Source organism: Psammomys obesus, unplaced genomic scaffold, assembly GCF_907164565.1.
Source record: "Psammomys obesus unplaced genomic scaffold, mPsaObe1.curated_primary_1811, whole genome shotgun sequence".
In the NCBI taxonomy this organism is placed as follows: Eukaryota; Metazoa; Chordata; class Mammalia; order Rodentia; family Muridae; genus Psammomys; species Psammomys obesus.
The window spans coordinates 6,186,999-6,213,106 of record NW_026588752.1 but is presented as its reverse complement, the minus strand read 5'-3'; the positions used below and the strand labels follow the sequence as shown (position 1 = coordinate 6,213,106).

The window sequence follows — 26,108 nt, the reverse complement described above, 5'->3', positions numbered from 1 at the left end:
TATAAAGGAAAATATTTAACTGGGACTGCTTTACAGGTTTGGAGGTTTGGTCCATTATCATTATGGTGGGAAGCATGCAGGTAGCCACGGTGCTAGAGAAGGAGCCAAGTTCTACATCTGTACCAATGAGCAATAGAAGAGAGGGAGTCACTGGGCCTGGCTGGAGCTTCTGAAACCTCAAAGCCCACCCCTAATGACACACTTCTTCCAACAATGCTAGACTTACTCCAACAAGGCCACATGTCCAAATACTTTCAAATAATGCCACTCCCTCTGGGCCTATGGGGGGGGTGGGCAGGCAGAGGGGGCCTTTTTCATTCAAGCCACCACAGACAGTATCACAAAATCCTGGAGTAGAGAGGAATTAACTGTATGTATATAGGACAGCAAGTAAAACAGGCAGAGGGCTGGGTGACCATGGCACTCAAGTTGTTTCATCACTGAGGGGCGTCACTGGAGAGAGGATCACAGAGAAATGAAAGGACTTTTGTGAGAAACCATCAATTACCTTGAAATCTAAACATGGACATGAGCCTGACAGTACCGGTGAGAAGAGATGAAAGCAGACTCCAACCTTATCATCACCATCATCATTATTATTAAGGGTCTGTCTAGTGTGTAACCCTGGCTGTCCTAGAGCATGCTATGTACACTAGGCTAGTCTCAAGATCCCAGCTAGATCCACCTGCCTCTGCCTTGCAAGCACCAGCATTAAACACGTGCTCCTGGACCTGGCAGACACACGGCTTTGGATACTGCCCCAAGAAAGAGTTAAAAGGCTCATCCCAGCTGCTAAAGCACATGTGGCATATTTCTACTTCTGACTTTGTTCACGATCAATCTTTTCTCTAAGGCTATTTAAACATGGGAAAATGTCAACTGCAAGGGATCCTGCAGATGAATACATATTATAAAATAAAAGGGAAGGAAAAAAAAGGCATATTTTTTAGGGTCTGGCCCTCATCTGTGAACCAGTTGGAGCGAACAAGACAGTACATGACCATGGAGGAATAGCAATTTTCTTGTATTCTCTAAAAATAAGAAAAAGCTTTATGAATATTTAATACAGGGTGAGCTCTGGTTTTGCCAGTCAGGAGGCACTGGCTGTGGCATCCTGAGGAAGAGCCTGTGGCATGGGTGGTGGTAGACTTTCTCTCTCAGGTGTTTACTTAAGCATCTCAGGCATAAAGTTTATATGTTTCAAGATACCATTTTTTAAAAAGGTATCAGGGATGCAGTTTTTAAAAAGAGACAGGGCCAGTGAGATGGCACAGTACTAAAGGCACCTGCTGCTAACTCCACTGGCCTGCTCAATCCTTAGGTACCGCATGGATGTGAGAGCTGACTCTCATTAGTTGTCCTTTGCGCCTCGCCATGCAGGCACACACACACAATAAAGAAACAAATGTAATAAAAACCTTAGCAAGAGACTAACCAAAGCTTTAGAAACACTATAGTTATCTGGGGAGTGATAACGACAAGCACCTTTTGTGACATGGGGCTCACTAGCTAGCTCCGGACTTACTGGGGAATTTAAAAGAGAGAGGGTGTGGATTCCTTTCATGAAATTTCCAAACCTAGAAACCTTAATTTTTTTTTTTTTTTTTTTTTACGATAACAAATAACTGTAGCAGTGTGTGATATAAGAGTTAAAAATATAGGAGCCAGAGAGATGGTTCGTCAGTTAAGAACACTGGCTGCTCTTGCATGGGTTCGGTTCCCAGCACCCATGCGACAGCGCACAGTGTCTGTAACTCTAGTTCTAAGGGGTCTGATGCCAGTTTCTGGCTTCCATGGGTACCAGGTCTACACACAGTTCATATACATACATACAGACAAACATTCATACATATAAAATAAAAAAAAATCTTTTAAAAAAGGCATAAACACATTCAGGCTAAAGAGATGTCAAGGGTAAACACTTGTTATGTAAGCAGAAGGACCTGAGTTCAGTTCCCTAGCACCTATACAAAAACTGGGGCACAAGAATGTGTCCATAAGCCCAGTGCTGGGTGGGAGCCAGTGCAGGACACAGGCATAGAAACAGAAGATTCCTGGAGCTTGCTAGCCAGCCAATCCACCCAACTTAATGCGCTTTAGCTTCAGTGAAAATCCTGTTTCAAGAAATAAGGCAGAGAACAATAGAAGAAACCATTGTTGACCTCTGCCCCTATTCCACACACACAAATACAAAGCTATGCACATACTCCCCCTGAAATCCTCTCTTCCACGAAACCCCCACACTCAAACCTGTCCCTTCAAGGAAAAGTTGATAAGGTATGAGAATTACCACTTTCAAACAATCCATGCCCAAAACAGAATGCCAGTGAACATGAATGTCTGAACACAGATCTGTGACAGAGTGTCTCACTAAAGGCCCATATGTTAAAGGCAAAGTCCCTAGCTTGGCACAATTGGCAGGAATTTTAACAGGTGGGGCCTGGTAGGAGGTCTCACACCACCTTTGAGAACTCTTTTGGGACCCAACCACGAAGTTTTCAGCTTTCATCTGCCCACGTTCCCCACCATGGTGTGCTATCTTATTTACTATGTAAGCCTCAAAGCTATGGGTCAATTGACCACAGGCTGAGGACCTATAAATAAAAATAAGCCTTTAAAAAAAAAAGTGGCCCTCAAGTATTTGTAACAGCAATGAAAAGCTGATAAGCAACACCACAAGAAAACTTACAGAATTAGCTAACCTGGGTCCATAGGGGCTCACAGAGACAGAGCATGCATGGGACTGAGCCACACATACAGGTCCTTCTGCTTACATAACAAGTGTTTACCCTTGACATCTCTTTAGCCTGAATGTGTTTATGCCTTTTTTAAAAGATTTTTCTTTGTATTTTATATGTATGAATGCTTATCTGTCTATATGTGTATATATATATAAGTTGTGCAGCTTGGTATTCATGTGGAACTCCTAATAGCAGGAGCAGGGGCCGTCTCTTGTCTCTGACTCTGCTGCCTGCCTTTGGGACCCTTTCCTCTGCTAGGCTGCCTTGATTAGCTTTAACATGTGCCTAGTCTTACTGTGACTTGATATGCCAAGGCTGGTCAATATACATGGGAGGCCTCCCCTTTTCTGAAGGGAAAGTGGATGGGGGTGAAGGGACTGGGAGGAGACGAGGGAGGGAAAACTTCAGTTGGGATGTAAAGTAAATTAATTAATTAATTTTAAAAAACTGATAAATATGAGATAGTTAATAATTATATTACCCTCCTATGGACGTTATATGAGGGCCACATACGCAGATATATGCCAAAAAACATTCAAGACCAGAATTTGTATCTTTCCTTTTTCCCTGCAAACACATACCAGCCCAAATCCACCCAGAACATTTGCATGGCAGGTAAATGAGCTCAGACCCAGAAGCACAGATCTGTGCCTACACAAGGTGTGTCCTGTTTGTTTGTATGTTTAACAAGAGCTGGTTCCTGAAACCAACAGACTTACAACCAAGTTTCAAATGCTAGGGTTTCTCTGTCCTGAAACTTGCTCTGTAGACCAGAGTGGCCTCCAACTCAGAGATCCACCTGCCTCTGCCTCCCAAGTGCTGAGATTAAAAGTGGGTACCACCACCACCTGGCCTCACTTTGCATCTCTTTAGGAGGTCTACATTCATCTATATTTCTTGATTAATTTGTCATTCATTATAATATATATGTAGTCAAATAATGATTTTGACACTCTCAAATTCTTTTCTATATAGCCATACACAAGAAAAAGCATGGGGATGACTTGTTTACACAGTGGCCCTTATGTGGATGAGGTGATCATGGCCTGCTGGCCAGAGTCTCTGTTCTAGAGCCCCAGGATGCCAGTCTGAGACTGGGGGATTTGTCCTGCAGGCCCAGGTAGAGAACTGCAGTTTCTGGAACATGCACTCAGCATTGCCTGTTCTTTCCAGAGCTTGCTCCAGGCAGTGGTCTCCTTAGAACTGGAAGCTCTTGGTGAAAATCAGCAAGGTATATTTTAGGCCAAAGATGTGTCCCAAAGCAGGTTCTATTGAGAATTCCACAAAACATATACTTCTGCTTGCTTTTCTGCCTAATTTCTATGCTTCAGCGTTGGCCCCATTCCCTGGATAGCTAGCTTTTCTGCTTTCTTGGGCATGGGAAATAAGGTAACGAAACAACAGGAGTCCCCAGAGAGGTAACCATGGATCCTCTGTAACAAGCAGAGCAGCAAGGAGCTTAGTAAAGCTTCTGCAAGGGCGGCCTTTGACCTGTTGACTCCAGGCCTTGTACCATTCAAGCAGAAGGGGCACTGATGCAAGAATGGGCCCTCAGACCTTTTTCTCTTTCAGCACTTCAGTCTGCTTAGAATATCACCCAACATATTGCTCTACCTGATGAAATCCTATCATTTCCTGTCCTACTTTTATACCAGGCCCTCTGAAATGCTGACTCTGATAAGCAGGAGTTCTTTATCTTAACTGCAAAGCAGAACCTTCTATGGGTGTTTTCAGACACAGTGTCTGAGGCCTACCCATGAAGGTTGTGGCCTCTGGTCTGGGCACAGGAACATTTCTCTAGGCAAATGTATGTAGTCTAATAATCACATGCAGGCTCAGTTCAGCTCTCCTGCTCCTAATTGAAAACTCTGTTAGACTCTACCTGTGGTATCTATTCTAGATGTGTCCTGTGCCACTTAAGTCATTTTTTACTATATATAAAAAAAAACACATTTATTTGTGCTGTGGAGGGGACATGCTTATGCCATGCTGTCTATATGGAGGTCCAGGACAACTCACAGGATTTGGGTCTCTCCTTCTAACACGTGAGTCACTGGGACCTAACTGAACCTGCCAGGTTTGACTGTCAATCACCTTTACCCACTGACCCATTTTGCCAGTCCTGTTTCTGTTTTAAGCCAGTTTCTTGTGAGTAAATTAGTACTACTCTAAGATTTCTAAGACCAGGGACCACCTAGTGACTCAGAATCATGATGGAGCCTTGCCCATTAGAAGAGTAATGGGCATACGTCAGAGTTCTAGAATGTAGAAAGACTCAATAGCAAAGGAGCCTTCTGACAGTTGCCAGAAGCAGGGCGGGAGGAAAACCCATAAATTCCATAAAGACCAAATTAAGGCTAAGCCAAGACTGAATCAAAATAGTTTCCATGAGACTGCCTGGTCAATATAACATGAAGAGCTAATGGCTTGTTAAAACCAACCCCAGCTACCTTGTCACGATCCCAAAGGCTGATCTGTCCTTACAGGAAGATGTTACCGGTTTGCAAGGGTTCTATTCAAACTAATGTGGGTGAGGGAGATTCCCATGGCATTCATTTTAATCAGCTTTTACTCTCCCCAATCCCCCTTCTCATTTCCCATGAAGCAAGCTTTCTAAAAGGGTTTCAGTTTTTTTCAAGCTTACTAATGACAACAACAAAACTTTCTGACCGAAATACAGCTAACTGCTTAGGAGACAAGGGTGGAACTCATTTCCTTAAACCTCGTCTGGGTCTCCACATTGGTACTACAACGCCTCAGTCACTCATTCTGGGGAGCATTTCCTGAGTGCTCCTCATGTGCAAATACTAAGTCCCTATCCATGATTCAAGAACCTTCCAGGCCTGGAGGCAAAGGGACAGGCAGAAATACCCTCTAAGACAAGGCCCAGATGGGCCACACAGTTTCTGGAAAGCAGGGTCGCTCAAGCATGCAGCATCAGGACCATCTACCCCACACCCAGGCTCAGAAGGCAACCCTACCCCACAGGGGCTGATTAAAGTTCAGAGCACCAACACCGAGACACCGATCCTGGGCACAGCAGCTGCTGGACCATAGCCTGCACCGGCGGTTTCCCTTCCCCTGTCCTGTCCTGAACTCTGGAGGCCTCGCCAACTTCAACCCCTATTAAAGCACCCCTTAAACTCTACGTTAAAGTTCGTGCAAATGAAGATGGTGGGGCTCGAAGGACTCGAATGTTGGGGGGAATCCCATTTAGCACCCGCAGTGCCCCGGTGCACCGGGAGCACTGGGCCGACGTGCTACGCCGCAGCAGCCAGCGCCGGAGGGCGGCGGCTGTCTGTCCACCTGCCGGGCCCGCACAATGGACCCCATAGGACCCTGGCTGTCTGCGCTGGCTCCGGCGCGCCCAGGGACACACCCAACCTCGAGGACGCCCCGAAAGCAACATCTGCGGCAACAGGCGCAGACGGTCCCGGAGCCGGCAGGTCCCGGCGGCAGGCAGGGAGGGTCTCGGAGGCCCCAGGTCGGGGCGCTGCCCGCTGACAGTGCGGGCACACGGGCAAGGATGGCAAACCTCAGAGCCCGGAGCTAGCGCGCGAGTGACGGGTCCCGGGGACACTCACCGACCCTCAGCGCCGGGCTGGCGGCGGTCGGCGCAGCTCTCTCGCCAGGCTCCCTCCCTCAGATGCCCGGTTTCGCTCCAGCCTCGCAGGGGCGGCTGCGGCCGGCGCCGACAGCTTGAGGCCGCCCTGCAAGGAGGCAGCGCCTGCGACAGGCGCGGGTGGAAGGGCGCACCAGGAAGCTCGGGCTCCTGGAGGGGGCGCGTCGGAGCGCGCGTGCGCAGTGGACCACCCCTGCAGGTGCCCCGGGTTTGCTCCGGGCCGGCTCGGCCTCGCCTCGGCTCTGGATTCGGCGTTTGCGCACTGCCTCGCACGGGCGGCCCAGCTCCGACAGAGGGCGCTCCACGTCGAGAGAGCACCCACCCCCCCTTCCAGTTCAACGTTCCGGATGCTGCGCCTGCGTGGTGCTGCGCGCAGGTCGCACCTCCGGTGGGCGGCGCGGGGCTGTGCCGAGCGTGCGTGCTGGGTTGCCCCTGCGGGTTTTCTCCACACGCCCGCGGCTGGTCGGCGTCCAGCGGGGGCCGTCAGTCTGGGCGTCTGAGCCCCGGGCTCGCGGGCCTGGGGCTAACCTCTGGACAAACGTGTTTCGAAGCAGTTGAGGCTGTAACGTCAAGAATTTCACTCTGGCAGCGGGTTTTGCTCTTTCGGTTCCTCTCTCCCCTCAGGGCCCTCTCCCCACCTCGCTCCCGTCACGAGGGGGAGGTGGCATTTTCTGCTCTGGCCTGAGCAGAAGGAACTCAGGCCCTGGCGGGGTTAGTTAGGTCAAGGAGAGCTTGCAGGGGTCACAGCCCACAGCGTAAACAGAAGAGTCCCGGGGAGGGCGGGAGAGTCACCACCCTGCCCGGCGGCACCTCGGGGAGAACCTCGTCGGGATGGGAGCGGGTTATCTGGCATCTGGGTCCCCTCGGGCAGAAGTCTGGGGCGTCGGGGTCCCTTCGGCCAGGAGACTGGGGCGATGGGGTCTCTTCGGGCAGTGGACAGGCCCGGAGGCGTTCTCAGGCGGGAGGGTGGGGGGACCCCGAGCCCCCTCGCGCCCCCGGACCGTCCTGCCCGGCGCCGGCAGGGTGGAGGGCGGTGGCACCCCAGGTTCCTGGGGCCAGGCCTGTGCAGCCACGCGGCGGCCCGGAGGAGTGGGTCGCGGGGCCAACAGTCGTCGCGGGCGGTCCTGCGGGTCCCCGAGCGCCCGCGGCCATCGGCTAGGCGCCGGCGGTGACACTAGCGCAGCCCTCCCCGGCTTCCGGGCTGCGGTGAGCCGGCCGCGGCAGACACCAGATCGGCTGGGCCATAAGGTAACCCCGGGGTCGTGACTTCCGAGCCGATGCCAGCCTCACTGTGGCCCTAACCTCACAACCTCTCGCTCCCCGGGGTCCAGTTTGGTTAACCCAGAAGATGGGCTCCCTGAGGAAAGAGTCCTTGCCCGGCACATGGTCAGTTCCCTGGGCTCCTAGAACCCCTGGTACAGGGTACAGCTCTAATCAAGTGTGCCGAAGGTCTTGAATCCTTCACTAGTGTATTTAAGTCATTTTACTTTTCAGAATTTTAATTTCCTGTTCCTAAAATTGAAATGGTAACAATAGCAAATTCAAAGCTTGTTGTTCCCTCCCACCTACCCTTTTTTAAAAAAAATGTAAAATGGGAAAACTTCATGTTTAAGTGATTATCTTTATGCCTGCCAATTAAATGGTAGTGTGATGCCGTCTGTACTGGGCATGCGGGGCGCGCCGGGGGAGGGGGCAATTAAAGCAAGGTGGGGATTTGGATTATCAGTGTGCTGAAGACATCTCCAAAACACTTTGCTCCGACATTACTTCAAACCGAAATGTCTTTCCCATTCTCTGCTTCGTGCCAAAAAGTGTGTAAACCTGGCTGACTGGAACTTTACTTCAACCTGATTCTTCCTTAATCGCTTTTCCTTCAAAACAGTACTTGCCATTTCCAATTTAAATTGATTAAAGCTTCCAACTGTTTAATCCTAATCCTAGTTCTGCAAATCTAGGAGCAGAGCTGGGTGACTTAGGATTTCCCTTAAGTAAAGATGAAGCATTGATGAAGAATGTTCCTCAGAGTCTACCATCCCCTTTCCATGCCATTTGTTCAGTAAATATGCTGCTAATAATTTTTACATGTTTATGAAAATATGTAGATTTGTCTATAGATGTAAATTTGACATGATATTTGCATCTCTCTCTTGTGCTTGGAAAATTCTTGATTATTGAGTGTATCTTGCTTTAAAGTAGTTTTTTTTTTTTTTTTTTTTTTTTTTTTGGGGGGTTGGATTTTTTTGAGTTTTTTTTTTTTTTTTCTATCTTGCCTTAAACTTTTTTTTTTTTTTTTTTTTTTTTTTTTTAGGAGAGGTAGGAATTACATGAGGTCTCACTATATAGCTCAAGCTAGCCTCAAACTCATGGTAATTTTGTTTTTGTGTGTGTGTTTTTAAAATTTCCTATATGTATTTTGATACTATATAGGTTAGACTGGACTGAAATTCACTATGTAGTCTAGGCTGCCCTCAGACTTTCAGTCCTCTTGTAATCTCAGCCTGGTGAGTGCGGAGATTACAGACAGGTAAGGGTTACTATAGGAAGGGCCTCATTTCCCCACTCCCCTTACTTTTCAAGACAAGACCTCACTATGTAGCTCTGGTTGGTCTGAAACTCTCTATGTTGACCAGGCTGGCTTTAAACTCACAGAGTTCCACCTGCCTCTGTCTCTCAGTTGCTGAGATTAAAAGTGTGTGCCACCAACTTGTCTAGCCTTGTCTAGCCTCAATAGAAGAAGATGTTCTTAGTCTTACTGCAACTTGATATGCCAAGGAGGGTTGATATTCATGGGAGGCCTCCTCTTTTCTGAGGAGAAGGAAAGGAGGTATGGATGAGTAGGAGGGGAGGGAAGAGGGAGGGAGGAAAGGGGAGCTGCAGTCAGGATGTAAAGTGAACAAATAATTAATTTTTTAAAAAGTGTGTGCCACCATTCCTGGCCCCCTCCTTGTTTTGGTCCCATGTAGGCCAGGCTAGTCTCAAACTCACTATACGGGAGGATGACTTTGAATCTACCTGTGCCTCTTGAGTACTGGGAAGGGTGCTGAATTTTGTTAATTACCTTTTCTACATCTTTTGAGATAATCATGTGAGACATTTGTTGTTGCTATCATTCTATTAATGTGAAATATTGTGTTGATTGATTTTGTTTTGTTGAGTTCCTCTGTATATCCTTGCCTGTCTTGGACTTGATTTGTAGACCAGGCTGGCCTTGAGCTCACAGAGATCTGCCTGCTTCTGTCTCCCCAAATGCTGGGATTACAGGTGTGTGTCACCAAGCCCGGCTGATTGATTTTCCTATGTTGTACCACCTACCAAATCCTAGGATAAATCTCCTTTGGTTGTGGTATGTGATCATCTTAATGTATTTCATAGTTTGGATGCAGTTTGTCTCCCAAGTGGTAGGTGTGGTGATGTTAAGGTGATAGTGCCTTTAAAAGGTGGGGCCCGACAATGAGTCCTCAGGCCCTGGGAGACACTTGGAAAAGAGAACACAGTTCTTGTGGGGCCTCAGTTCACAGTCAGTCTTAGATACACATTTTTATTTCAATGTGTTTTCTCACCATTGTGGTAGAATCTGCTGTGGGTTGATGAAGCCACAATGACCACTGCCAGAGCTGGGTGCCATGTTGGAATTTCAGTCTCCAAAACTGTAAACCTCTTTTTTTTTTTTTTTCCATAAATACTTACTCTCATGTATTTCATTAGAGTTATAGAGAACCAGTATGATGATTTGAGAGTTTTTTGTTTGTTTGTTTGTTTTTGTTTGCTTATTTGGTTGGTTTTTGTTTTTAGAGACAGGGTTTCTCTGTGTAGGCCTGGTTGTCCTGGAACTCACCAGGTTGGCCTCAAACTCAGAGATCCACCTGTCTCTGCAGTGTTAAAGGCGTGTGCCACTACTCCCCAGCTATTTTTTGTTTATTTGTTTGTTTTTTTAATCAAGTGTAACTGGATATGGTGGCACTTTCTAAATACTGTATCTAATTTTTTAATATTTATTTTATTATTTATTTATGTGTATTTGTGTGTCTGGTCTACAAAGCCAGGAAAGCCAAGGCTATACAGAGAAACCCTATCTTGAAAAACAAAACAAAACAAAACAAACAAAAAAATTGAGGTGAGTGGTGACAGGTGTCAAATTCTGGAAATATTTCAAAGGCTGGACCAATAGGTTTGAGACAGTCTGAATTTAGGCTTCAAAAGTGAAGGCAATAATAACCTTTAACTAAAGATTGGAATTGATATAATCTGAGGTGAAGAAGACCATAGGATGATTTGTTTTAGGAGGACTATCAGTAGGCCAGGTCAGTTTTGAGATAAAACACAGTGAGGTGGGGACAGATATTTTAATATTTGGGAAAAGAGCTTGAGGTAAAGTCCAGGCTAGAGAAATCAAAGTAGACATTGACTGAATGTACATGTGTCCTATCAAGGCTAAGTGAGGTCACCTGAGGAGTGAGTGTTGTTGGCATGAAAAGGAGTCTAGGAGACTGAGCCCTGTAGCTCCTTAATGTTTACAGGCTGATGAGAGGAGGAAGAATCAGCCCCAAAAGACTGAGAAGGAATGACAGCAGAAAAGAAAGTAATTTGACAGTGTTCTGAAAGCCCACAGGAAGAAAGTTAATAAAGGATGAAAAGAATACGTCTGTTTTTATTTGTTTGTTTGTTTGTTTGTTTGTTTTCAAGACAGGGTCTCACTTTGTGGCACTGGCTGTCCTAGAATTCACTGTCTAGACGAGGCTGGCCTTGAACCTACAACAATCCACCTGCCTCTGCCTGCTGACGGATGGGATCAAAGGCATGTACCACTATGCCCTGCTGAAAGAATGCTTCTTAACATTTTGTGTTATACATAACGTTTTCTCAATTTGTTTCCTGACTAGTGGTGAGCCTCTTCTTCAGCTGGGAAAAAAAAAATGGCAGTGCTCAAGAAGTTAAAGCTTCTTCTCTGGAAGAATTTCCTCTTGAAGGTATGGGCATGCTTATCTGAGGGGAAGACGTGGTTCTCAAGAGCAGCCGTGTGCTTAGGTCAAATAAGTTAGTCTTTGTTTCTCTTCCTGTTGCTGTGATTAAAAAAAAAGAAAAGAAAAAGAAAAAAAAAAACAGGACAAAAGTAACTTAAGGGGGAAAGGTTTATTCTGGCTCACAGTTCAAGGCAGAGTTATTATGGTGGAAAGTCACTGTGTCAGGAACTTGTAGCTGGTGGTCACGTCACACCCATGGTCAGGAAGCAGAGGAAGTGGGTGCATACCGTTGTTCTTTCCCCTTTCCCCACCACACAGTCTGAGATCCTAGCTAGGGAATGGCACCACTCACAGTAAGCCAGGCTCTTCTCAGCTCAGTTACAAACGGTAATCCCACAGGCATGCCCAGAGGCCCATCTCCCAAGTCATTTTAGATTCTGTCAAATTGATGTCACAATCACTGATAACGAGTTGAAAAACAACTCAGTACTTCATGTGTAAAAAACTGTTCCCAAAGTAATTCTGTTAACACTCATTGTTGAATGCAACTCTTCTCATTGACTTTTAGGTATTGATAGTATAGAAGAGCTAGATGCAGAAGCCCAGCTAGCTCTCATTCTGTCTTTTCCCCTTTTCTGTGTTTTGTGTAGGGAGGCAAGGAGAAATGAAAAATGATTTTGGTGGGGGTTTTGTTTGTTCATTTATTTGTTTCTGTTTTTGTTTTTTGAGGTGGGGGGTCTCATATATCAAAGGATGGGCTCCATCTGCCTAAGGAGCCAAGGATGACCTTGAATTTCTGATCTTTCTGCCTTCTAACCTCTTAAGTGCTAGGATTACAGATATGGATCACCACATTTGATTTATTCAACAATGGGATCGTGTTTCATGTATGCTAAGAAAGTACTAAGAAGGTCTCTCCAGCCTCAGGGTTTTAAGCATAAGAACACTTGCCAGTAGACATTTACCCTTAAGTTTTGTTTGTGATTAACATACAGCTGTTGTTTCTGTTTTAGAAGCGGAAGACCCTGATAACATTCCTGGAAATGGTGATGCCGTTACTATTTTCTACAATTGTATTGTATTTTCGTTTCAATAGTACACCAAGAAACAGATTAGCTACTTACTACCAATCAATTGATATCAGTCTACTGCCAGTATATTTCAATAACTACCCTCTGAAAAGTAAATTTCAGTTGGTTTATATCCCTTCCGAAAGCGAAACTTTGAAAGCTGTTACTGAAATGGTGGAAAAATCCTTTGCTGTTGACTTTAAAGGTTAGATATGGGATAGGGAGGGCATTTCAGTTTTTTGGATGCACTGAAATGCTTTATTACATTACTTATCGTGGGTGTGAGTATAGGTGTGTGCATGTGAACATGCCATGGTGCAGGAGTGAGTGGGAGGTGGAGGACAACTTGCCGGAGTTATTTCTTTCCTTCTACCCGTGGGTCCTGGGATTGAACTCAGGTTGTCAAGTTTGCTGACATCATCTTGCCATCCTGGGAGGTCATTTTAGAAAAAGATGTGACTGTCTGCACGAGACCAAGCCAGTCAATATTCTATTTGGTGGGGAAGGGCCTCAATAGCTCCACCCCAAAAGCTCCAACTAAGGAGCTAAGGACAATCGGTAGATTTTAAGGGAAGGAGAGTCAGGTTTATTTTATTTTATTTAAAGTGTGTGGCCTCTACCCTGGTGTAGTGGCCCACATCTTTAATTCCAGCACTCTGGAGGCAGAGGTAAGTAGATCTCAGTGAGGCCAGCCTAGTCTACATAATGAGCTCCAGAACAACTGAGCTACATCATTAGACTCTGTCTCAAGAAGAAGAGGAGGAAGAGGAAGGAAGAAGGAAGGAGAAGAAAAAGAAGAAGAACAAGAAGAAGAAGAGGAAGAAGAAGAAGAGGAGGAAGGAAGAAGGAAGGGGAAGAAAAGGAGGAGGAGGAGGAGGGCTCCTAATACGGTAACTTTACTCCAGTGGATCGAGCCATACTCAGTAGAATATGGACAATATAAATTGGATTTAATGGGTTATTAAAAAACTGATCAAACAAAACAAAACAAAAAAACTGATCTAGTCGGGTGTGGTGGCACATGCCTGTAATCCTAGCACTCGGGGAGGCAGAGGCAGGTGGATCTCTGTGAGTTTGAGGCCAGCCTGGTCTACAAAGTGAGTCCAAGACAGCCAAGGCTACACGGAGAAATCCTGTCTCAAAACAAACAAACAAACAAATCCAACATTGGATAGTATGGAGGTAGGGTGGATCTGGAAGACATTGGGGAAGGAGGGGGAATGAATATGATTAAATACAACGTATGAAATTCTCAAAGAATTAATAAAAATATAGTTTTTAAACCCAGAAGAATTTAACCTAGAAGAATATAACATAGAAATTCTATTAAAAATGTTTGATATTTTTTGTTTGCTTTTTTGAGACAGGGTCTGTCTACCATGTAGCCCTGGCTGCCCTGGTACTTGATATGTAGACTAGGCTGGCCTTGAACACCTACCTGCCTCTATCTCTTAAGTCCTAGGAATTTTGGTACATCATCACACCCAGTGAAAAAAATTTAAAAACAGAAAGAAACCTAAATATGCTAAAATAATAAAAAATCATCAATTAATATGTATACCCTTCTTATCCTTTTTCTAATTATGCAAATATATAAAATAGTGTTTGCTATATGAGTAATTTCATTGCCTTTTATCTATAATTTCATGAAAATATTTTCAATTTTTAAAGTAATTCTCAAATAAAAATGTCTAAATGAAGGAAAGAAATATCAGTGAAGGCCATAGATTGCTTTTGATAAAAACGTGCATCATACAAAAGGACACTGAACTGTGGTTTTCATAGCCTTCCAAAGAAGAAGAAAAGAAAAACTTCAGGGCTGTTTAATTGTGTGCTTAGTAGGCAACCATCTCCCTCTATAGTCCAGGCTGGGCTTGAACTGAGAGGCCCGCCCGTCTCCTAAGTACCAGCATTAAATGTGTGTGTTACAGCCGCCTGGCTGAAGATTATGCCTGTTAGCTGATCTTATTTCTTGTGTTTTGCACTCCTGCCCACATGTTTGCGGAATGACTGAGTGAGTGGTTGGAGAAAAAAGCTGGAATATGAAATCTCCTTAGGTAGATGGGTGATGGCAACACTTGCTTTTGTGCCTGACTATAATTCACTGACTGGATTTTTCCTTAGTTCTAGGCTTTCCTTCAGTGCCTTTCTTTGAAAACTATATAATTAATGATCCCAACTCTTTCTACGTACTGGTGGGAATTGTTTTCCACCATAGCTTCAATACCAGCAATGAACCTTTGCCACTGGTGGTAAGAAAATTTTTCCTATAACAATCTTACTAAGTGACCACAACCCGAGTACCAGTATAATCTGGCTGATTTACCCTCAGCTTTCTTCTATGGTAGCGTTGTTGTTTTATTTTCAGAGGAAACGAATGAATATCCCAAATTCATATTTTACAACCCACTCCGTTACTGTTTTCAGACTGGTTAAAAGAAATATGGTCTGAGTTGAGTCTCTGTCCTCAGTATAGGATGGGGTGTGTTCAACTGCTCCATTAACAGAAGCTCACTCCACCATTTGTCAGCAGAAACTTGGATCCCAGCTCCGCAATTTAGCAGCTGTATATATAACTTTGGGAGAGTTACCAACATTTCTGAACAGATCTCTTGTTTCATTACTGATGTAGTTGAGTTTTAGTGCCTGGCTTATGAGTTGGTTTTTAGGTTTATGTGTGTCAAGTGCTTAAAACAGAGCAGTTGGGTAGATGGAGAGCATGAATTTTCCAGTTGAATTAGTTAACTGTCATTACTACTCATTTCACTCTTGCGGTTTGGTAGCTCTTCGTGTGTGTTTAACAAAAAAGCAGAATGTTAAACAAGAATATTTGATTTATGTTTTGTAATGGGTAAAGCACTCATATGTGGCTTTTGTGCTATGCAGGTTGTTTAATGACTTTTAGAACTTGCACTGTGATTAATAAAAAACAAATCCCAACAATATCTTACAAGCATGTGCTAATGTCACATACATGTCAGGTACCATGTTATGTAACCCTACCAGCAGCTAATGGCTCCGAAGCTGTTATTATCACCCCATTTCACTGTGAGGAAGCAGAGGCATAATGGTTAAGTGAGATTAAGTAACTCTCCCAGGGTGACAGCACTTCAGTAAGAAATTTGCAGCTGAGGTCTAGGTGGCCTGGTTCCAGAGTATTCTACAGTCCATTGCTCTTTCCCCAGATGGTCACCGGGATAATTTGCAGAGAAATACAGGGAAGACCATTGTGTGGTGGGAAGAGAAACACCTGCCTGTGAGGGCCTTTCCTCTAGTTACTGTTAGGGCCAACCAGTTCTGCTGTCCCGTAGCATTGCTGAGTTCCAGGAGCTCATGGCCAAATGTTCTCTCCTTGTCTCTCATAGGTTAAATATGAGTTGCGCTTTAGTTATATACAGAGGAACTTTGTCTCACCGCTGAAGCATTTATTTTTTCAAGAGGACATAGAAGGCTGGTGCACAGCCTTACTTTACCCTCCTAATCCAAGACAAGAACCCCGGGAATTTCCATACGCTGATGGGGGAAACCCTGGTGAGGAGTCTTTGAAGCCTGTAACATTACCATGAACGGGGCCACTTTTGCCCTGTGGCACATATTTATGATACTATTTGTGATACGGTTTTGCTAACTGAATAATCACTAAGATTAGCCTTTCAGTAGAGGTCCAAGGAGCTGCCTTTGGAAAACGTAGCAGTCAATAAAACGTTTGTATTCCAGTGTAAGTTAAAACAGCAGGTATGTACTTTGATTGTTTATAATGACGTTGAATTGCTTGAAAAAATGGAAGCATTTTACAAGCACAAGGGGTAGGAATTTCCTGATTGATTTTGCTTTTTAAAGTATGTTTGCTATCATTCTCTATAAACCACAACTTAAGTGGCTTTCTTTAACTTGTTAAAATGCATATAAAATTAATGACTCTCTTCCTTCCTTCCTTCCTTCCTTCCTTCCTTCCTTCCTTCCTTCCTTCCTTCCTTCCTTCCTTCCTGGGGTGTACCTCAGAGTACTTGCCCAGCATGCACAGAACAGTTCAGTCTCTGGCCCTGCCAAAACAAGCACGTGCTGCTGATTGTTAGGGATGTCATGTGAATTCATGTTAGTAGAATGGTATCTTCCAAGGTTACTGCTATGAAAGGCATCCCGCTTTCTGCCACACTAGTCTCTCTGCCTGATGGCATGGTTATGACCAGAACCCAGGCAGGTAATTTGGCAAACACTAATGCATTTACCTTGAGCACAGCTCCCTGTAGCTCTCAAGTAACCTGTTGAGAACCTAATGACTTTACCTATATTTCCTGAGCAGCACACATGTAGGGCCAGAGTGGAACCGTAACTAGTATAACAAGAATGGCCAGTTATTTAGGGAAGACATAACCATCATCATGAAAGAAACATGATTTAGAGTTTATGCATATATAATGTCTATGTGACCTCCCTTTTGTACTTGTAAGTAGCACCTTTATTTTTCTGCCCCCTCCTTAAGCCCTCCAATTTTTGGGGACCAAACTCAATAGGCTTACACTCTACTACTGAGCTGTACCTCTAGCCCTGTTGTGTTTGTTTTCTTTTCCAGTACTGGGGAGAGAGCTCAGTCTCTGTGTAGTCTCACATAGACTAGCAAGTGGTCTATTACCAAGCTGCCTCCTAAGATCTGTCCTGTTATTTTACCTCCTCTCTGTCTGTCTCTGTCTCTCTGTCTCTGTCTCTCTGTCTCTCTCTCTCTCTCTCGTCTGAGCATGGTGTCATGGAACCCAAGCTGACCTCAAACTTACTGCGAAGGCAAGGATAACCTTGAATTATTGTTGCTCCTGCTGCTACCTTCCAAGTACTGGGATTGCAAGATTAGGTCATCACACCCAGTATGTTCTATTGTTTTGGACACCCGTCCTGTTCAACAAATGTTCCATTTATCTGTGTTTAACCTGCCTCATCAACTGCCCACTAAACACACTTCTTGTAGTTTCTATTTTCCTTTTAATTTGAGAAGGGGGAGCAGACAGCTTCTGCACTGCTTCAGGGTCCCCTGCCTGCCTGCCTGTGTCCTTTTAAAGAATCTGCTCCTGCTTTGGAGAACACCTCCCAGCTCTGCCTTTTGGGTTCCTGAATTTGGAGCTAGGGAGATAGTTTGGTTGGTTTAGTGCTTCTGCACAAGCTGGGAACTGGAGTTCAGTCTCCAGGACTCATGTAAAAGTGGGGTGTGATAGCACGTGTTCATAGTCTCGGCATCAGAGGCTGATTCCCGAGGTCAGCCTAACCCAATTAATGATGACCAGATCCCAGTGAGAGACCCTGTGTCAATAACAAGGCTCTTCAGGAACAACACTGAAGCTTGGCCTCTTACCTTCCACACGCATGGGGGAGGTGGTGGCAGTGGAGGTAGGAAGGTGGGGGGAAGTTCTGAATATGTGATCCCTGCATTGGCTAACACTTCATTTGATTTTACTTGCTCTTTCTGAATCTTTAGATCTCTCTTTGGTTCTAATTCCATCCACCTTGCCCAACCACAACTGGCAGGAGAACTCTAGTTGCCTCTTCTTTCAGATCTCATGGTTTTAGCTGGCTCTGCCAGGCTCTACTCTTTTGTTTCCTACTCTGGAATCATACCCCAAGGAAGTGTTCTTCTCCTCCCTGTTTTGCACAGGGTAAGCAGATAACATTAAAATCAGAAGGTGAGGTTCCTAGGAGCTCCTATATCCTAAGGGATAACATATGGCTCTGAAGCTGGCTTGTGACTCCCAGATATCATAATATTTCTTTTTAGGAAGCTCTGCCAACTTTCTGGAACTTTCCAGTTAAGAGTTAAGGAGAGTTTTTCTTAGCATCTGCTTTCTGTCATCATGTCTGCTATGGAAAGGAACATAACTGTATCTAACAGTGAAGACATCCCTCTTGGCACCCATTTTCCCTGGACCTGCCCATACCATGACAGCCCCCAGTTTCCTCTCTGGCAATTTCAGACTTATGGAGGAATAATGGCACATCACTGAGATGCTCTTTCCTTCACACGAGGCAACATGTTCCTGAGTGAGGGTCCAGGAGCCAATTCTCACATGAAGGATACATGCACTCCAATTCATTTTAGGTTTCTTGGTTTCCTTATTTTTGTGCTAGAGGTTGAACATGAACATCAATTAAGCAACTAACTCTTCCAAAATTGATCAGAAACACCTCATTGTGGGACAACCATACAACTCTCTTGAAGCCATGGACCTGCATGCCCACCAACTGGAATCCAGTTTGAGCACTCAAGCACTCAGTCTGATTCTAGAAAATATCCTATAATTGTTTAATGAAAACACTCCTACAAAACAAACGAGTACATAACAATACCCAGGACTCAGCACCAGCAATCTGTCTTTCCCTTTTCTGGTTTGACAGATCTGGACGTCTGCCTATGTCCAGACAATGGGACATAATGGTCACCTCTTCTACAGGGCTACTATACCCCTCCCGTAAGGCTGGTTGCCCTTGCTTAGAACTAGAGCTCTGGGGATCCTTGCCACACAATCTTTTTTTTAGATTTATTTTATTTATTACCTATACAGTGTTCGGCCTGCATGCCAGCAGGGAACACCACATCGTATATGGTTGTGAGGCACCATGTGGTTGCTAGGAATTAACTCAGGACCTCTGGAAGAGCAACCAGTGCTCTCTTAACCTCTGAGACATCGCTCCAGCCCACACACAATATTATTTTTTTTTTAATTGAAAGCTGGTCCTGGCACACCAATTACACTGCTGAAATGAGGGTCGCTTGTGATAAGGACAGTGTTTGTAGTTCGCCAGCAAAACACAGAAACTTAACACTTTGGTTATGCAGCAGTCAACACAATCAGGAAGTCTGTGTCTTCCAAGTGCTTTGACTTTAACCACCCTGTATCTACTGGATAATCAATAATACTACAGAGCAGGTGCTCTGTCCGCAGAGCCAGAGAATGAAGGGACAAGATGTGTCTCTATCTTGGAAATCCTTGATTAGAACATGTCTTGCTTTTCTGCCAGAACTCACTTTCTGATCATTGCTTCATTCCCATGGCTCTCCAAAGTGGCTCCTCTCTGTCCTCCATATTGTATCATGAGGCCTCTAGGAACACCCTCTGGCTGTTGTCTGTCTTAATGACTAGCCAGGTTCCACCTAAATTTTCAGTCATCTCAGTCTTCAGTCTTTACTCTCTTATGCTTGACATTCTGGTTTCTTGTAGGATACAACAAAGAAGGCTTCCTGGCAATCCAGCACGCAGTAGACAAAGCCATCATGCAGCACCATGCCCCCAGTGCTGCACCCAACATGTTCAAGAATCTCAAAGTCCTGCTGCAAAGATTCCCATTCAGGTCCCATATCCAGGACCCATTCTTAGTGATTCTTCAGAACGAGTTCCCTCTGCTCCTCATGCTCAGCTTCATCTGTGTTGAGCTCATAATCATCAATTCCATCTTACTGGAGAAGGAGAGGAAACAGAAGGTAACAGTCTACAAGTACATGGCTCTGGGGAGGCTGCTAATGAGATGCCACAAGTAGGACTGAGACCCATGCTGGTAGGAGGAGTCTCTACCGCTCAGGTGAATGGGAAATGAGAAATGCTTTTGCGTTTTTAGCCCGTTTGCAGTTTAGGGAGTGCCATCTCTTGTTATATGTTTGCTTTTACACTGCTCAGCCTAGTAGGTCCTACTAGGTTAGCACACTGCTACTAGCAGGGCAGGGAATTTTTATCCACAATTAACTCACTCCCATTTTGTAGGAAGATGATTGGGAAGCATCTTCTAGTGAAATACAACCTAAGACAGGGTTTGCTACCTCTGAGTTGGTCCCAGGACTGGCTTTTCTACTCACTTGCTATGCTCTTCTGTTTGCATAACCGCTATAGCTTCTTTTTCTTACTTTCTTCCCTTTAAAAAGGATCTCATGTTGCTTAGGTTTTTATGTCTCAGGCATAGTCTCATTATGTAGTCAATAGTGACCTGGAACCCACTGTGTAATCCAGGCTGACCCAGAACTCATGATCTTTTTGCTTCAGCCTCCCAAGTGTTAGAAGCACACCAGGCTAAAATGTCCTCACTTTAAATTTTTCTTCTCTTTTTAAAATGGTTTTTTAATTTATGTATTTTATGTATGTGGGTGTTTTCATCTACATGGACATCTGCACACCAGAAGGGGCATTGGATCCTATGGGAATACAGTTAGAGATGGTTGTGAGCCACCATGTGGGAGCTGGGAATTGGGACTCAGAAACTCTGGAAGAGCAGCCAGTGCTCTTAACTACTGAGCCATCTCTCTAGCCCCAAGTTTCTTCTCTTTTTATTGATTCTTACGATTGTATATTAAAACAGCCTGCTATTTTCTCATTGGGCTTTTCTTGACCTCACTGGTGATGTCTGCGGCTAAGAAGGCTGTTTTCCCAGCCTGCTTTGTCTTGTTAGAAGAAACAGAGTGACCAAGGTACGTCTTGAGGCTGCAGTGAGAATGACTCTGATGTGGCAAGATGTCAGAGGCTTCCTTTCTGTTGGGACGGATGACAAGGTGACAAGGGCTAGTAGGGAGATGCTCTAACTTTTACTCACTGAAAAACCACCAGGTATATGACTTCTGGTATGTGACTAGGATACCCATTTAGTTTTACTTGTGTGATGAAATCTGACCTTCCATATTTGTTACTTCAATAACACACTTGTGAAGAAAGCTGGTAGGCATAAAAGTGTCTACATTTTGGTCATTCCTTTCTTCTTTTACACTTGAATCATCATTTCAAATGAATGTTAAGATTGTAGAAGTTAGGCATAATGGCACATGCCTAAAATTCCAATGTTAAATACGCTGTTAGTTCATTTATTTATTGAAAGTAAAACGCCCTGAGAATAAAGTCCAAACTTTTCTGTTTTGTTGTTTTGTTTTTGAGACAAGGACTCAGTATATAGAACCCCTGACTGGCCTGGCACATGCGATATAAACCACACAGGCCTTGTGCTTCTTACAAACTTCCTGCCTCTGTCTCCCAAATACTTGGATTATAAACATAGATTACTGTTCTCTGCTTTAAAGTCTAAACTCCTTACATGTCCTACTTTTATCTCTTAGCAGTTGTTTTTAAATTCAAATGAAATTTATACAATATGTACTCTGCCATAGTTAAACCAAGTATCCATCCCTGTTTTATTCTCTTGCTTTCTAGCTGGATCAGTATCCATTAGCCCCAATAGCTGTGTCTCCCCAACACACACAGCCTGTCATCCTAATCTTCTGGAGTTCAGTAACAGACTCCCAGACTGGAGCTCCTAAGGCCCCTAACTAGACTGGTAACTAGTGACTGGACTCTAACCCTTGGCTCTTTCTCTCTTCTAGGAATATATGTGTATGATGGGATTGGAGAGCTGGATGCACTGGGTTGCTTGGTTCATCACGTTCTTCATTTCTGTCTTAATTGCTGTTTCTGTTATGACCATCCTTTTTTGCACGAAGGTATGCTTTCTTCTTTAGAATATGGTGAGTTATGAATGGATAGGAATGAATCTGGTATGGTGTGAGTGATACAGTTATTGATGATCATTGGCTGAACTTCTGGGGAATTAAGCATTCTCCTTCCTTTTTCACCTTCTCTCACCACTCCCCACTCCACACACTTTTTGTTCTTTTTCTTTTTGAGATAAGAGGCTGATTATGGAGCCCTGGCTTGCCTGAAATTCATGATATAGACCAGATTGACTTTGAATTTGTGTTAATCCTCAATTTTACTTCCAAAGTGCTGGAGATACAGTCTTCTGCCACCATAGCTAATTTAGTATTTAGGAACTTGAGAATCCCACAGTGTATTTTTAGATACTTTAAAACATAAATTTCAGGGCTGGAGAGATGGCTTAGAGGTTAAGAGCACTGGCTGCTCTTCCAGAGGTCCTGAGTTCAATTCCCAGCATCCACATGGTGGCTCCTACCCATCGATAATGAGATCTGGTGCCCTCTTCCAGCTTGCAGGCATGCATGTAGACAGAATACTGTATAATAAATAAATAATAAATCTTTAAACAAACAAACGAACAAACAAAGCATAAATTTCAAGCTGGCACTGTGGTCCACACCTATAATCCCAGCACTTGCAGAGGCAGAGGCAGGCAGATCTCCGTGAGCCTGGTCTACAAAGTGAGTCCAGGACAGTCAAGGCTACACAGAGAAACACTGTCTCAAAAATAAACCCCCCAAAACCCATAAATTTTATACTGTACAATAGTTGAAAATAGGTATTATAAAACATTATTTTACTTCCATGTTATCATGGTTTTTTTATGCTGTCAGTGGAGTTTGATACATTTGCCTGCTTGCATTTAATAACTCACTACTTAGATATATAAAAACTTACCATCTAAATAGTAAAAGTTGTGTCAGTGTGGTGAAAGGTAAGCAAGAAAACCTGGACTAAATAGGAAAATACTTCAAAGGAAATAACCAGAAAGCATTAAAACAGAAGACAAAAGATAACAAAAGGAATACTGAAACTATCCATCATAGTGATAATATGACAGATGAATTGAACCTGCTCAGTGTTAGAACACACGGCTAGTGTATATAAGGCCTTTAGTTCAATACCCAAGATAAACCCCCAAAAGGAAAACATATTCACATTAGATCAAAAATTGAATCCAAACATATTTTCCCTGAAAAAAATAGCCTACTTTACAAATGATAACAGATGGCAGATCAGGTGTCTGCCTTAAAAATCTATGTGTAATTATAAATTAAATATTTTCTACAGTGTTTTGTGGGTACTTCATGCTTTCTTCACATCTGTGGTTGTTTTGTAGATGAGCCATGTGGCTGTGTTCAGGAACAGCAACCCTATCTTGATATTTATTTTTCTAATGTGTTTTGCCATTGCCACAATTTTCTTTGCATTCATGATGAGCACCTTTTTCCATAGAGGTGAGTATTGATGACTTTTTCCTGAAAGCATTGTAATTTCCATTACTTATAGTATATAGTATCATTCCTCCAAGTTTTTCAGTTTTATGGTTATTTCAGCAGTGGGAGAATTCTATTCCCCATTAAAGGCTTGTTAAAACACATTATATATATATATGCATATACATATATACACACATACATATATACACTAAAGTCCTTAAAATAATTTCAAATTGAGGCAGATAATAAGTCTCCATTTATTTATTTTTGTTTATCTGTCTCTCTGTGTATATGCCATGCACATGCTGGTGTTCTGGAGGCCAGACGAGACCGTTGGATTCTGTGAAGCTGAAGTTATGGGTGGTGGTGAGCCACCTGACATGGGTGCTGGGAACCAAACTCAGATCCTCTGAAAGAGCAGCGTCCACCCTTAACTCCTGGGCCATCTCTCCAAGCCCAATAAGTCTCAAGTTAGAAGAAAATAAAAGTGTAAGGTATTTCAGAAAGAGAATCATCCAAATTGTGAAGTCAGGACACCACAGTAAAGTGGTTTCTAAGGACCACAAAAAACTTCCTTTGAATTTGGTCCTGTTGGAGGTCTTATATCTAAAACTGTTTATACATGAATTGATGACTCATAGAGGATAGAAATGATAGGAGGTAGAGTCAAGTCAGAATGCAGAAGAATTGAAGTGCGAGTTACCCTAAGAAAGGTAAAAATAAGAGAAAATGAGCTCAGCATTTGCCCCCGCTCCCCGCTCCAAAAGGGAGTGTTTTCAAGAACTAGAAAGGAAAAATGTGATACAAATGAGACAGCTTATCATCCATATTTGTGAATGTTTTATATCAAATAGCATGCTCTAATCTGTGACTGCTGTTAAATATGGACTCTGCCAACATGGAGAAGGATTCTCTGAAAGTTATATGGGTCTAAACACTACCACCCGATTCAAATTTTGAATCCCTGTCCCCTCCAAAGCTTTATAGCAAGCACAGGAGGGCACTAGTCAAGTCAGGGAACTTAGAACCTATGCATGAAGGGTGCCTGCAATTAAGGTTTAAGAGTGCTCATGGCTGAAGCTTAAAAGTTAAACTTGAGGCCAGGTACAATAAATAAGCTTTTTAGAAACAAAAGGTAACCAGTGAAGTCAGAAACACAAATCATAATAAGAAGAAAGCAATACTGGGGGTAAGGGAGAAATGAAAACAAAAGTAGATCATGTAACCTATCAACACTGGCAATCAGCTGAGGTTTTTTCAACAAATGATGCTGTAATAATAACTGGAAGTCGATCTTCAAAAGAATGCACATGGAGACCCGCATCACATCACACATGAAAACTGACTCAAGCTGGATTTTAAATCTGAATGTAAGTGATAAGCCATATTAAAAGAAAATACAGGGAGCTGGGGGGATGGCCCAGTCAGTGAAGTGCTTTCTACGTAAGCATAATGACCACCTGAGTTCAGTCCCTCAGGATCTGCATGGACAAAGCTGGCTAAGATACATTCCTAATCTCGACTCTGAGGAAGTAGAAAGAGAAGTGTCACTGAGGCCTGCTCCAGGTTCGATGAGAGACCCTGAGTAAAGAGAACAACAGAAGGGAATGATTGCATAAGACACCAGTGTCAGCCTCTGGCCTCCGCATGCATACACACGTAAACCCACATGAACACATACATGCATAAAAACATAAAGGAGTTGAGGTGGGATGGACTGAGGATGTCCAAGTGGGAGTTGAATGGATGAAGTGTGTGTGTGTGTGTGTGTGTGTGTGTGTGTGTGTGTGTGTGTGTGTGATATGATCAAAATACATTAAATACATGTATGGAATTTTCAAAGAATCAGCAAAACTATATTTAAAGATTTATTTATCTCCTTGTTGGGCTCCTGTCCCCTGAATTTGATGTAAATATTACTCATATAAATCACCAAGAATAGGTGAATTTATAAAGACAGAAATTAGATGTGTTGTTGTGCATGTCAAGACACTGGGGAAACAGGAAGTGACTGCTAGTGGTATAGGGTTTCTCTGGGGTGATAAAATGGTCTAAAATTGATTTAGACAGTAACTGCAATTCTGTGACTTCATTAAAGTCTTTGAATTGCTTTAGTACAGAACATGTAAGTTCTATGACTTATTTTTTTAAAGATTTATTTAATTTTATGTTTATAAGTGTTTGGCCTGCATGCATACAAGTATACCAAATGCATGCGTGGTACCCACAGAGGTGAGAAGAAGGTATCGGGTCACCTGGAACTGGAGTTAGGTATGGTTGTAAACCACAGTGTGAATGCAGGGAACTGAACACAGGTCCTCCTCAAGAGGATCAAGAACCCTTAACCAATGCACCATCTCTCTAGCCTATGTGTATTATATTTCTTTTTAAATTCTTATTTATTTATTGTTTTATTAATTACAGTTTATTCACTTTGTATATCAGCTGTAGCCCCCTCCCTTATCCCCTCCCATTCCCACCCTCCCTCCCTCTTTTCCTCTCATGCCCCTCCCCCAGTCCACTGATAGGGGAGGTCCTCCTCCCCTTCCATCTGATCCTAGTTTGTTAGTTCTCTTCAGGACTGGCTTCGTTGTCTTCTTCTGTGGCCTGGTAAGGCTGCTCCCTCCTCCCCATCAAGGGGAGGTGATCAAAGAGCAGGCCACTGAGTTCATGTCGGAGACAGTCCCTGTTCCCATTACTAGGGAACCCACTTGGATACTGAACTGCCATGGGCTACATCTGAGCAGGGGTTCTAGGTTATCTCCACGAATGTCTTTGGTTGGAGAAACAGTCTCAGAAAAGACCCCTGTGCCCAGATTTTTTTTC

General features: G+C 43.7%; 2 protein-coding genes across 11 annotated transcripts in view; one reads left to right on the top strand and one right to left on the bottom strand.

Annotated features, from left to right (window-relative positions):
- Window positions 1-6,609, bottom strand: part of LOC129674691 (phospholipid-transporting ATPase ABCA3) — a 53,358-nt gene extending 46,749 nt beyond the window's left edge. For all 3 annotated transcript variants that reach the window (XM_055604838.1, XM_055604837.1, XM_055604839.1), the window contains exon 1: window positions 6,326-6,609. The gene's annotated coding sequence lies outside the window, so the exon portion shown is untranslated. The remainder of the gene's footprint in view (window positions 1-6,325) is intronic.
- Window positions 6,610-7,533: 924 nt separating this feature from the next.
- Window positions 7,534-26,108, top strand: part of LOC129674689 (ATP-binding cassette sub-family A member 17-like) — a 75,456-nt gene continuing 56,881 nt past the window's right edge. For 3 of the 8 annotated variants that reach the window (XM_055604832.1, XM_055604836.1, XM_055604834.1), the window contains exons 1-7: window positions 8,660-11,330; window positions 12,338-12,599; window positions 14,519-14,646; window positions 15,760-15,925; window positions 19,597-19,856; window positions 21,732-21,848; window positions 23,183-23,300. In XM_055604832.1, coding sequence (XP_055460807.1) covers window positions 11,277-11,330; window positions 12,338-12,599; window positions 14,519-14,646; window positions 15,760-15,925; window positions 19,597-19,856; window positions 21,732-21,848; window positions 23,183-23,300 — 1,105 coding nt within the window. In that variant the 5' untranslated portion in view covers window positions 8,660-11,276. Of the gene's footprint in view, window positions 7,612-8,659; window positions 11,331-12,337; window positions 12,600-14,518; window positions 14,647-15,759; window positions 15,926-19,596; window positions 19,857-21,731; window positions 21,849-23,182; window positions 23,301-26,108 lie in introns of those variants that run through there. The other 5 variants (XM_055604831.1, XM_055604829.1, XM_055604830.1 and 2 more) reach the window with 5 other exon arrangements.